General features: G+C 49.8%; 1 protein-coding gene across 1 annotated transcript in view; it reads right to left on the reverse strand.

The window, feature by feature from the left end:
- LOC127581059 (uncharacterized) overlaps positions 1 to 13,705 on the reverse strand; it is a 119,487-nt gene extending 105,782 nt beyond the window's left edge. The window contains exons 1-2 of the mRNA XM_052035121.1: positions 13,644 to 13,705; positions 11,170 to 11,260 (exon numbers count right to left, since the gene is read on the reverse strand). Of these exons, the coding sequence (XP_051891081.1) occupies positions 11,170 to 11,260; positions 13,644 to 13,646 (94 nt within the window). The 5' untranslated portion in view covers positions 13,647 to 13,705. The remainder of the gene's footprint in view (positions 1 to 11,169; positions 11,261 to 13,643) is intronic.
- Positions 13,706 to 13,975: the final 270 nt, after the last annotated feature.

Here is a 13,975-nt window from a genome sequence, read left to right on the forward strand (position 1 = left end):
TGCCAGTCAGCCGACCTTCTGTCTATCCTCGTACCTTTCCTGTAATACCACGGGCTGCTCTGTTGTGCAGCAGCCTCATGTGCGGGACCTTGTCAAAGGCCCTCTGAAAATTCGAGTAAACAACATCCATCGACTCTCCTTTCTCTATCCTGCTTGTTACCTCCTCAAAGAATTCCAATATATTTGTCAGGCAAGATCTCCCCTTCAGGAAACCATGCTGACTTCGGCCTATTTTATCACGTGCTTCCAAGTACACTGAACATGTAGAACAGTCGCTGTTCCAGTCCTCCCCGTACCCACTCCCTCAACTCTTCTTCCGGTACGTCAATGACGGCATCAGTGTTGCCTCCTGCACTCATGTAGGACTCAACAATTTCATTACTTTTGGCCACCCTGTCCTCACCATCCTCTGGTCACTCTCTCACCTTTCCCTTTCCTGAAACTCTCTGTCTCCATTTCAGCAGATTAACTAGACACGAATATCCATTTCAAGCTCACTGACTCCGACAACTATCCCAACTACTCTTCATCCCACCCGACTTTACCCCATCAAAGACACCCCTCGCTCCCACCCTGCCTGTAGCTTAACAAACTTCTTTTGTCTTCTTCCCAGTTCTGATGAAGAATCTTTGACCTGAAACATTGACTCTGTTTCTCTTCCCACAAATTCAGCCTGAACTGCTGAGTGTTTGCATCTCTTAACTCGTGAGATGGAGACAGAGAGGTTCACAAAAGGAAAGGGTCAGATTGACCATGGTTTTGTTTTAGGGGCAGCTTCACTGTATCTAACACTTGCCCTGGTAATGGGTAATGGGACAGTGAAGAGAGAACTTCACTCTGTATCTCATCTAGGCCCTTTTATTGGGACCCTGTAGAGGGAGTTTAATTCTCTGCCTAACCCATGCACTGTTTTCAAAAGGAGGTTTATTTACATATTCACAGTAGTTACACTGTTCTCAGCTCACTCTTTACAAACACATTTAACTAAAACATCAAATTCAAACATCATCATCCCTGTCCAGAACACACCCAGCCCCAGCGGCACACACCAGTCAGAATGCCTCCAAGATGCCCGTGGACATCACGTGCACCCTCTGCAGGGACACCTGGCGATAAGTATAACCCCGGAGGAAGGACAGGCAGTTGGCTCAGGGAGAACCCTCGACTGCACACAGCCTAGACCCAGGACCAAACCTACGAATAGGTTTCTGACCGACTCACCTCCCTCCGCAGTGGGTAAATAAAGATCAGAGTGGTAGGGCTGGCGTGTAACCAGGACCAGCCCCTTCAAACAAGCAGACAGGAACTGCAACCTCAATCACTCCATATACACAGGAAACACAGTCACAAGTGGCAGACAGCTGGGGAGACTGTGAACCATCTTAAAAAACTGTTGCACAGCACTGCTCTGTGCAACACACTCCACCCCAGACCCCAGTGGAAACACAGAAAACCTACAGCACAGTTCAGGCCCTTTGGCCCACAAAGCTGTGCCGAACATGTCCCTACCCTCGAAATTACTAGGCTTACACATAGCCCTCTATTTTTCTCAGCTACACGTACCTATCCAAAAGTCTCTTAAAAGACCCGATGGTATCCACCTCCACCACCATTGCCGGCAGCCCGTTCCACGCACTCACCACTCTCTGAGTAAAAAACTTACCCCTGACATCTCCTCTATACCTACTCCCCAGCACCTTAAACCTACGTCCTCTGGTGGCCACCATTTCAGCCCTGGGGAAAAGCCTCTGACTATCTACCTGATCAACGCCTCTCATCATCTTATATACCTCTATCAGGATCCACCCTCATCCTCCGTCGCTCCAAGGAGAAAAGGCCCAATTCCCTCAACCTGCTTTCATAAGGCATGCTCCGCTTTCCAGGCAGCATCCTTGTAAATCTCCTCTGCATCTTTTCTATGGCTTCCACATCCTTCCTGTAGTGTGGTGACCAGAACTGAGCACAGTACTCCAAGTGGGGTCTGAGCAGGGTCCTATATAACTGCAACAATACCTCTCGGCTCCTTAATTCAATTCCACGATTTATGAAGGACAATACACCATAACCCTTCTTAACCACAAAGTCAACCTGCATCCTATCCTATCAAAGCCCAACTTTGCATCCTATCTATGTCCCGCTGTAACCTCTGACAGCCCACTATACTATCCACAACACCTCCAACCTTTGTGTCATCTGCAAACTTACTAACCCATCCCTCCACCTCCTCATCCAGGTCGTTTATAAAAATCACAAAGAGTAAGGGTCCCAGAACAGATCCTTGAGGTACACCACTGGTCACCGACCTCCATGCAGAATACGACCCTTCAACAACCACTCTTTGCCTTCTGTGGGCCAGCCAGTTCTGGATCCACATTGCAACGTCCCCTTGGATCCCATGCCTCCTTACTTTCTCAATAAGCCTGAGTGGGGTACCTTATCAAATGCCTTGCTGAAATCCATATACACTACATCTACTGCTCTCCCTTCATCGATGTGTTTAGTCACATCCTCAAAAAATTCAATCAGGCTCGTAACGCAGGACATGCCCTTGACTAAGCCATGCTGACTATTCCTAATCATATTATACCTCTTCAAATGTTCATAAATCCTGCCTCTCAGGATCCTCTCCATCAGCTTACCAACCACTGAGGTAAGCCTCACCGGTCTGTAATATCCTGGGCTATCTCTACTCCCTTTCTTGAATAAGGGAACAACATCCGCAACCCTCCAATCTTCTGGAACCTCTCCCGTCTCCATCGATGATGTAAAGATCATCGTCAGAGGCTCCACAATCTCCTCCCTCGCCTCCCACAGCAACCTGGGGTACATCTCATCCAGTCCCGGTGACTTATTCAACTTGATGTGTTCCAAAAGTTTCAGCACCTCCTCTTTCCTAATATTTACATGTTCAAGCTTTTCAGCCTGCTGAAAGTCCTCACTACAATCCCCCAGATCTTTTCCTATAGTGAATACTGACATAAACTTTTATTAAGTACCTCTGCTATTTCTTCCGGATCCATACACACTTTCTCACTGCTGCACTTGATAAGCCCTATTCTTTCGCATCTTATCCTCTTGCTCTTCACATACTTGTAGAATGCCTTGGGGTTTTCCTTAATCCTGCCCGCCAAGGCCTTCTCATGTCCCCTTCTGGCTCTCCTAATTTCCTTCTTAAGCTCCTTCCTGTTAGCCTTATACCCTTCCAGATCTCTAACATTCCCTAGCTCTCTGTACTTTTGTAAGCTTTTCTTTTCCTTTTGACTAGATTTACTACAGCCTTTGTACACCACGGTTCCTGTATCCTATCGTGACTCCCCTGTCTCATTGGAACATGCCCAGTCAGAATTCCAAACAAATATCCCCTGATTATTTGCCACATTTCTTCTGTACTTTTCCCTGAGAACATCTGTTCCCAATTTAATCTTCTAATTTCCTGCCTGAGAGCCTCATAATTCCCTTTAATCTAAGTAAACTTCTTTCTAGTCTGTCTGTTCCTATCTCTCTCCAATGCTATCGTAAAGGAAATAGAATTATGATCACTATCTCCAAAATGCTCTCCAACTGAGAGATCTGACACCTGACCAGGTTCATTTCCCAATACCAAATCAAGCACAACCTCTCCTCTTGTAGGCCTATCTACATGTTGTGTCAAGAATCCTTCCTGAACACACTTAACAAACTCCACCCCATCTAAACCCCTCACTGTCTGGAGATGCCAATCGATGTTTGGGAAATTAATATCTCCCATCACAACAACTCTGTCATTCTCACACCTTTCTAGGATCTGCTTCCCTATCTGCTCCTCGATATCCCTGTTACTATTGGGCAGTCTATAAAAAACACCCAGTAAAGTTATTGACCCCTTCCTGTTCCTAACCTCCACCCACAGACACTCCGTAGACAGTCCCTCTATGACGTCCACCTTTTCTGCAGCTGTGACACTATCTCTGATCAACAGAGCCATTCCCCCACCTCTTTTGCCTCCCTCCCTGTTCTTTCTGAAACATCTAAACCCCAGCACTTGAAGTAACCATTCCAGTCCCTGAGCCATCCAAGTCTCTGTAATGGCCACCACATCGTAGCTCCGAGTATTTATCCATGCTCTAAGCTCATCCGTCATGTTCACAATACTCCTTCCGTTAAAATAGACACATCTCAAACCGGTCTGAGCACGTCCCTTCTCTATCACCTGTGTATCCTCCCTCTCGTACCTACTACTCGCTTTCTCTGTTTGAGAGCCAAACACCTCTTCCCCAGTCTCTCCCGTTCGGATCCTACCCCCCAACAATTCTAGTTTAAACTCTCCCCAGTAGCCTTAGCAAACCTCCCCGCCAGGATATTGGTCCCCCGGGATTCAAGTGCAACCCATCCTTTTTGTACAGTTCATACCTGCCCCGAAAGAGGCCCCAATGATCCAGAAATCTGAATCACTGCCCTTTATATTTAACCTCCACCTCATTCTATTCCTATACTCACTGTCACTTGGCACAGGCAGTAACCTTGAAATTACTACCTTTGAGGTCCTGCTTCTCCTGTCAGGTCCTGTAAAGGGGGAGGACCCCAATGTAGAGAGACCTCCACTGGGGACCCCCCTCGCGGCTGGATGACACAATGGATGCCACAGTGTGCCCGGACAGTGGTGACAGAGAGGATGTGTGGAGTGTGCAGGAGCAGCCCATACAAGAACTGCCTCCGTGTGGCATGGAACGGCATGGAGGGCATTTCAGGGAGATGGCTCAAGTTGTGTGGGACAGGTTCCCAGGGAGGGTTTCGGGGCCTGGGTCTGATGAATTCTGGCCGAGCACTGGTTAGGTCGGTTGGAATCACTTGCAGTTCACAAGTCCTCTGGACACCTATTGTGACGGCCGGAGGCTTCAGCCACGAGCGGAAGTGGCGAGCAGCTCACTCCTCCATCATCTGGCCTGTCCCTTCGTCCGGCCACCTTTACAGCCAAGGCATCTCCCTCTGCCGGTGAAGGAGAGTTCTGACTGGAGGGGACCATGTCCCAGACTCTGAAAAGGTCCCGATAAATGACAGGCAACTCCCACAGAGCAGAGCAGCTGATGCTTACCACTGTGTGTCCTCCTGAAGGCAGTGTACCTGGTGGAAAAAATACATCACCAGCACACACAGTCTCAGAAATCAGATCTCCTGTTGACCTGCTGTGATGGGAAAATTTAAGCGGATCCAGGTTATCTCTGAGGCAGGAGTTGATTCATGCATTAACCAACCTCCTGAAGCACTTCAATACAGTCGATGTAAGCGTACGGTAGTCATTGAGGCAGGTCAACACGCTCTTCTTGGGCAACCGGTACAACAGATGCCTTTTTAAAGCAGGTGGGAACCTCAGACCGCAGAAGCGAGAGGTCGAAGATGTCTGTAAATACTCCAGCTAGTTGGACCGCAACAGATCTACAGCACTCAGTCCGGCACGCCGTCTGGACCCGATGCCTTCAACGTAGGGTCAGTGTAAACAGGTGAAAGTCAGAATGGACTCAGTGGGTTGAAGGGCCTGTTCCCCTGCTCTATATCCCTGTGTCTCACTTTGGTGGCTTCTGCTGTGGGTGGTGGGCAGGGTCACAGGGGAGCTGAGACCTTGGCCACTGGACCCACCACAGGGATGTGCCTGCAGCAATATCAGTGGGAGTTAGACCGATTCTACCCAGACACTGTGAGCAACTGGGGTTACATTTGCAACCAGGGCCACAAAGGTATCAATCTTTGCATTATTACACAACCCACAAACACGTCAGCACACGGTTCATCGGATCAGGGAGGTGAATGTATGTCTCAGAGCCCAGTGTTGGAGGAGTGGGTTTCAATTGCTTTGGCACTGGTGTCAGTACTGGAGAAGGAGACAGCGGTTCCACTGGGACAGACTGGGGTCAGAGTTCCAGTGAATCCAATAACTTGGGAGGTAGATTGGGCTTTAAATTAAATAAGCAGGGTTGGGAGGATGGTCCCAATGGAGGGAAACCTGGAAGGTTGAAGAGGAGCAGCAAGGAAGTAGAGAGGGCCTGGATAACCAGAAGGAGTTCGAACTGAATTTGTCTAAATCTGAACAAACGAAAGAAGTTAGGAGAGGTGAGTTCACCCTGCAGCAAAGAGATAGTGAAGCTTCTGCCATGGTGTCAGAACAACAACCAAGCCCTCAGAGTCAGTAAGACAAAAGAGCTTCACCAAAGGAAGTGGGGGTGTGAACACAACTCTGTCCTCATCAAAAGAGCTGCTGCAGAGATGGCTGACAGCTTCAAGTTCCGAGACATCCACATCACGAGCAAACTCTCCTGGTCCCTCCACACCGATGTGATGATCAAGAAAGCACATTAGCGTATGTACTTTCTCAGGCATCTGAGAAGATTTGGCCTGTCCACAAGGACTCTCTCCAAGTTCTACAGATGTGCTGCAGGAAGTACCCTGACAGGCTGCATCTCAGCGTGGAACGGCATCTGCTCTGCTTTGGCTTCCTTTTCCTTCAGCATCCTTTTTGCACTCCTTCAGACTGCACTTCAATCTTCACACGATTCTGTTGTTTTCTGCTCATCACTGTTGTATTTATTGTGACCATCTGTACTGCTTACCCTGTGAGCTCTACATGAGCAAGGAATTTCATTGCACCCTGGTGTATATGGCAATAAACTAATTTAAATATGAAACTGAAATGTTACAGAGATTCATTGAAATGCACGGCAGTGGATAGGCAATGGTTAACATTAAAGGAACCAACGTTGAACCTGCAGCAGTTATGCCTTCCTTTACAGAGCAAAGATACAACAGGAAGAATGGCCCAACCACGACCAACAACAGAAGCTGATGATAATATTGGATCCAAAGAGGCAAGTAAGATTGCCAGATAAAGTAGCAGTTGAGATTTCAGCAAAGAAGGACAAAGAAATTCGTTAAAAAAGCAAAACAAAAAGTTTGAATAAACTTGCAGGGAATATAATAATGGACTGGAAAAGCTTTTTCAACAAATGTAAAAAGGAAAAGATCAATGAATTCGAGTGCAGGGCCCCTACATCAGAAACAGGAACAGAAAAATGGCAGTGGGATTAAGCAAATGATATGGGTTCACACACACACCCCCTGCTCCAGTGTCCCATTGTGTGATCTGGGGCAGGAGGAGGAGGAGGACATGCTGCCCCCTGAACCAGCCATGATATTCAACAAGGTCACAGCTAAGCTCTTATATCCCCATTTTCCTTGAATCCTTTAATATCCAGAAGTCTATCAATGACTGAACCAGAGCCCACTGGAGAATCCCAAAGATTCACCAACCTCTGAGCGAAGAAATGTCTCCTCCTCAGTCCTACATTGCACCTTTATTCTGAGACTGTGACCCTCCAGTCCTCGATTCCTCGGGGGTGGCAGGGGGGGAACCTTCCACACTTTGTCTATTCTGTCTCCCTTCCAATAACTGTGTTTTAATGAGGTCTCCTCTCAATCTTTAGCACCCTGCAGAACAGAGGCCGAGTCTATTCCATTGCTCCTGATACGACAGACCCACCATACCATGAACCAGTCTGGAGAAGCTTCACGATTCTCCCTCTTCAGCATGCAGATCATTTTTGTTTAGCTCAGAAAACTGAAACTGTACATCATTCTCCTGGTGCAGTCTCACCAACGCCCGCTGTAGCTACAGTGAGGCACCTTTCCTGCTGGACTTAAACCCCCTTAAAGTGAAGACCAACATAACATTGGCCTTTATGGAATATTAAAGGGCAACAGGGAAACCACTCTCAGCCTTCCAGTACGAGTCACAAGAGACTGCAGATGCTGGAATCTGGAGCAACAAACAGCTAGAGGAACCCAGCGGGTCAGGCAGCATCTATGGAGGAAGATGGACAGTCGACGTTTCGGTTCGAGGCCCTTCATCTGGGCTGAAAGGGCAGAGGGGAGATGGCCACCATAAAAAGGTGGAGGGAAGGTGTGGAGCAAGAGCTGGCAGGTGAGGGTGGATCCAGTGGGGAAGCACGATTGGCAGATGGGGAGGGGAGAGTGGAAAGAGCGGGAAGAGCACCAGAAGCTGGGAGGTGAAAGGTGGAGGTGACAAAGGGCTAAAGATGATGGAATCTGATCGGAGAGGAAGGTGGATCACGGAATCAAGGTGGTGGGGGGGAGGGAGTTGGGGAGGGCATATGGGAATAGTAGGGGAGGGGAACCAGTGGGAGGAGTGTGTGGGTGGTGAGGGTGGGGAAGGGGAAAGAGACGTGCTGATGGGGGTTGGGGTGAGTGTAGGAACTACTGGGTAGATAACAGGGAATTCCCTGGCGACCAGTCATTTTAATTCCCCTTCCCATTCCCACACGGATATTTCTGTCCTCGACCTCCTCTACTGCCAGGGACAGTGGGGGACCAGTTACTGGAAGTTGGAGAATTCAATATTCATGCAGTCGGGTTCTAGACTACCCAGGGGGTTTGTGAGATGCTGTTCCTCTTGTTTGCATTTGGCCTCACCCTGGCAGTACAGGAGGTTGAGGACAGACATGTCCTGTGGGAATGGGAAGGGGAATTAAAATGGCTGGTCACCAGGAGATCCAGACGGTCATGTTGGACGGAGCGAAGGTGCTCGGTGAAGCAGTCGCCCAGTGTCACCCGGTCTCACCAATGTAGAGGAGGCCACAACGGGAGCACCAGATGTGATAAAAAAAACACCGGGGAATTCGCAAGTCAAAGACTGCCTCACCTGGAGGGGCTGTTGAGGGCCCCTGATGGAGGTGAGGGAGAAGGTGTAGGGACAGGTGTTGCACCTCCTACAGTTACAGAAGAGAATGGCTGTGTGGGAGAGGGCTGGGTGGGGAGTCACGGAGAGAGTGATCCCTGTGGAAGGCAGAAAGGGGTGAGGAGGGGACGATGTGGTTGGTGGTGCGATCACATTGTAGCTGGAAGTTGTGAAGAATGATGTACTGGATGCACAGGCTGGTGGGGTGATTGGGGAGGACCAGGGGAATTCTCTCCCTGTTCTGTCTTTGGGGGGAGGGTGGGCAGTCGGGGGGGGGGGGGGGGGGGGGGGGGGGGGGGGGGGGGGGGGATGGTGAAGGTGAGATGTCTGCTGGGGCAGACTGTTCTGCCTCAGAGAGGGGAGGTCAGAGGGGACAGCGAATACACAGCAGAGGTTGGAGCTGGGCTCAGGGGTGGGGTAGGCAGCTCAGGAAAGCTGAGGTGGTGGGAAGAGAAGGGTTCAGAGTGGGGAGGACGAGGGTAGGCAGTGGATTAAGAGACCAAGGAAGCGGGGGGAACAGTGGAGGGATGGGTGGTGGAGGAAGAGCAGCAGGATTAAGTGGCGGGCTCGAGGGCCCAGTCTGGAGGCAGCCGGGACAGAGGTAGAAACCAGTGTCGATTGTTACTTGCCATCACATGTTAGCTTTCAGTGACTGGTGCACAGGGACACCCAGAACCCTGCAAACATCAATATCTCCCACGTTGTCACCGTAAAAGAAACACATTATAAATATTTTCCATCAAAATGACCTCATGGTTTCTCACATTCTACCATGTTTGGGCCAGTTCGCTTGACTGTATCCCCTGAAGCCTCTTTCTTGGATGTCTAGTTTTGTCATCTGGGCTACAGACCAGTTCAACAGCCTCTCTTGCAGAGCACCAGGGTGCCTGACTGTGGTTGTCTGTTAACCCATCTTCACCCCCTTTCTGCCCCCCAGTTCCTCCCTCCATCAATCCTTCCCACCCCACTTCCCCATCATGATCCCTTCCCTTGAAACTCCTCTGGATCTAATGCCAGTTCTTGGGTTCTGAGGGGTCCTGGGCCACGTGTCCTCAATTCTACATCCCTTCCAATCCTTCCCCATTCTTTGAGCAACCAGACATCCGTTTCTCAGAGCTCTGTTTCTGGAATTAGCAGCAGGGTGGTTGTGTGGTTACAGACTGACGCAATCCTCTGTCCCAATACCCACTGATAACCAAGCTTCTCTCGTTCCGTATATAACCCATGTCCTGGACAGGAGCAGGAGCTTCGCTGAGCCTAACCTCTGCTCTCCCTGCCCTGGTAGTGTGGGATCCCGAAATGCCCCAGTCCAGAAAGTAATAGAGAACCTGGAGAGGAGGTGGTGAAAGACAAAGACTTGGTCTGAATACAACTCACAGACTGAGACGAAGAGAGTCAGCCAGGAAGAGATTAGCAGTTGCCCGGTCTTCATCTTTCTCAAGAAACAGTCTCGTGGCTGTTGGGCTGCACAAAGCTTCTTCTCCTTGCAGGTAAGTTGTGGTGAGCAGTCCACTTATGTGACAACAATGCAGAGGAACAGGGCGAGATAGACACCCAGTCTGGAGGAGGTGCGATCACAAAGCAGAAAGCCACAACGCTTGACGTCAGGAGCGAAACTCGAACTGTCTGATGTCAGTTTTTCTGCAAAGGAACAACTGACCCTTCCACACCCCACCCCAAAGAACAACAATAAAAGCAGGAGGAGGACATTCGGCCCCTCATGCCTGCTCCCCACTCAGTAAGACCATGGCTGATCCTTTACCTCATCACCACTGTCCTGACCAAAAAGACATCGATCTCTGTCTTAAATACTGTCTTGGCTGAGCATCCGGGGAGAGAATTCCAAAAATTCAGTGCTTCTGGGTGAAGAAATTTCTCCCATCTCTGTCCTGAATGACTGACCCCTCACAGGCTAGTCAGATGAGCCACAGCCAATGAAATCGAAACACAACAGTTCAATCTGACAAGAAATAGGATGAGAATGGAGGGTTTTGGGAGCAGAAGCAGCAAAATCTCTGGAAACGAACCATCGGAGAAGTGGATGACCCCACGCTGGAAGCGTGCAGATTATGTCGGGATTAAGAGGAACGCCTGGCCAGCGTGAGCTCCTATTCCCAGATATTACCATTTCTATTCTTTGACTGTTCAGGGAGGGTCAGAGAAACTAGTGGGTGTGCGCACGGATATTTAGCTTAGTACGACTTGCATGTTTGTTTTTAACTGAACCAATGAAGGTAATTGTCAGGTTAATACAGATTGTCTCTGTGCCGAACCAATCATTGTTGTTGAGGGTGAAGAGCTGCAGCAGGATCCCACTGGTAACAGCGCCAGTTACACAAACACCCGCCAACCATTCCCCTTTCTTTCCTTCCACTGAGCCCAGTTTAGATCCACTCTGCCGCTCTCCCTCGGGTCCTGTGGACTTTTACTGTCTGCACCAGACTGACCTGTGGGACCTTGTTGAAAGCCTTGAAAGTTGTGATGTGGGTCCGTTTTTCTCTCTCTGTGAGGTAACTGTCTCTCCTTTGCCCTGATAGTCTGTTGGAAGAGCGAGCACGGTGAGAGTTTGGAGGTTTGTTTTATTTATCAAAGAGATGATGGGTCTCAACGCCCAGAGCCCCTGTGGAGGTCACGAGCTGCTGTCAAGGTGTGATGAGCTGGTCCTCACAGTGAACGTGTTTGGTCAAATGCTGCATCAGATGGCGGCAGGAAGTGGTTGAGGCAGTGAAGCAGAGAACGGTGCAGGAGTCCAGATGTATCTGAAGTGAGAGAGAAAATACATACAGGGCAGCACAGTGCCACAGCAGGTAGTGCTGCTGCCTCACAGCTCCAGCACCCGGGTTCTATCCTGACCTCCGGTTCTGTCCATGTGGAGTTTGCACGTTCTCCGAGAATGTATGGGATACCCTGCGTGTTCCAGTTTCCTCCCACGTCCCAAAGACCCGCAGGTTGGTAGGTTGATTGCCCACCGTAAATTGCCCCTAGTGTGTAGGTGAGGGGTAGAATCTGGGGGAGTTGATGGGATGACGGGAGGAATGAAATGGGATGGGTGCAAATTGGTGCCTGATGATCAGTGCTCACTCAGTGGATCAAAGGGCCAGTTTCTGTGCTGTTTGACCCCACGGCAAACTGACAGACAGAAGCCAGGATGAAGGGACAGGCAGTCAGACAAAGAGCTTTATGGATGGATGCAGATACAAAGATTTTCTCAGTGAGAGAGACTGAGAGCTCAAGAGAGACTGGGGAAAAGAAAGAAAGAGAGGGAGGGAGGGAGGGAGGGAGAGGTTAGTGTGTTCTGATTCAGGGCGTGGGCAAGCAGAGAGTCGAGGAGTGACCACGATGGACAGAAGGGTCTTCACATCCACTCAACAAGCCCCATACACATCTTACTGCTCTATACTTAGAGTCAATCATTAAGATCAGGTCTTGCCCACACAAGTGGCAATGAGAGAGGCACAGAGCAGGGAGGGGTCCCACTGCAAAAAGAGCTTCCACATCTTGAAGCTTCATTTGGTGCTTGGAGAACAGAGATTGGTAACAAGTCGGAAGTGAAACAGCAGGAACTGACTACGTCATACCCGTCCAATGCTGTGTTAAGGGAACGGGCAACACTATCTTTACCCACAGCCTCGTCCATCTCTCTCTTGCTCAGTTTTTCTCCTTCTTTCTCATCGTCTCTACCAGCACATCCCTTTTTATCTGCCTTTATTTTCTCTCTAAAAGTCTCTCTGTGCACATTAAGAGCAAGGAAATAAGGGCAGGAGTTGGCCACCTGGACCCTCAAACCTCCCATACAATTCAGTACAAGAATGGGTGATCTACCCCAGGCCACAACCCCTGCCCCAGACTCCTACTGCTGCCCCCACCCCAGAACAGATCCCACCACTGACCTATTCCAGACCCCGTCAATCTACCCTGACGCCTCCCTTTGGATCTTTCAATAAGATCATCCCTTGTTCTTCTGAACTCCAAAGATTACGGATCCATCTGCATCAGCCAATCATGATGGGACAACCCTCTCATACCAGGAATTAGCTGAGTGAATCTCTTCTGGACTACCTCTAATCCTAGTGTATCCTTCCTTAAAAAGACCAAAGCTGTGTCCAGCACTTGTGTGGCCTCACCTGTAATGCCCTGCACAAGTGTAACACTCCCCCATTTCTGAACTCCACCTCCGTTGCAATAAAGGCCAATATGTCACTTGCCCTCCTGACCACTTGCTGCCCCCAAGGCGCTGGGGGAGCTCAGTGGGTCAGGCAGCATCTGTGGAGGGAAATGGACAGTCGATGTTTCGGGTCGAGACCCTTCATCTGAACTGAAAGATAGAGGGGAGATAGCTGGTATAAAGAGGGAGGGGGAGGGCTGGAGCAGGAGCTGCAGATGATAGGTGGATCCAGGTGCAGAAGGATGATAGGTAGATGGAGGAGGGGGGAGAGCGGGAATCGTGTCGGAAGCTGGGAGCTGAGAATCGGTGACTCAGTTCGCTCCTTTCATGGGTTCTGGAAAGGGAGAACATGGTGTCCACTGGCACACTGGAGGTCTTCCGGGACCGATGGGCACTGCAAGGGCTAGAGTGCATCCTGGACAAAGATGATCATGTTTTAATTTGATGTTTTAATTGCATGTATATTTGTAAATAATGAACTGAGAGGTGCGTAATTATTGTAAATAAACCGCTTTTTGCAAAATAAATCAGCACAGGTTAGACAGAGAATGAAGCTCCCTCTGCACTGTCCCGTCACACACTCCCAGGGCACGGGTCAGACACAGGGTGAAGCTCCTGCTACACTGTCCCATCACAGACTCCCAGGGCACGGGTCAGACACAGGGTGAAGCTCCCTCCACATCATTCCAGTTAAGACTCCTGGGATAAGGGAGCCACCACTTTCCCCACAACACTGCTTCTCCCTCTGACACTCACCATGTGTGTGCGGTTTACCGACGTCCCACAGTCGGATCCGGTCCGTGCCCTCACTGACGGGGTTCCTGACCCCACACCTGCACACAACGTCCTCCACCTCTGCTGAACCTCTACCGTCTCTCCGTGTTCCCAGAGGTGATGGGTGTTGTTGCCTCCCACAGCTTCTCCTCCCCTCCACCACCTGAAGCTGGTGGGGTCCCCCGAGGTCATGGAGCAGGTCAGGGTGAGGTCAAAGTTTCCAGTGATGTTCTGAACCTTGATGTATGTTCCTGACACAGGTTCTGAGGGTGGGACGGAGAGATGAAAGATGAGCAACGGAGATCCTTGTGAAC

Source organism: Pristis pectinata, chromosome 20 (genome assembly GCF_009764475.1).
Source record: "Pristis pectinata isolate sPriPec2 chromosome 20, sPriPec2.1.pri, whole genome shotgun sequence".
Taxonomy (NCBI): Eukaryota; Metazoa; Chordata; class Chondrichthyes; order Rhinopristiformes; family Pristidae; genus Pristis; species Pristis pectinata.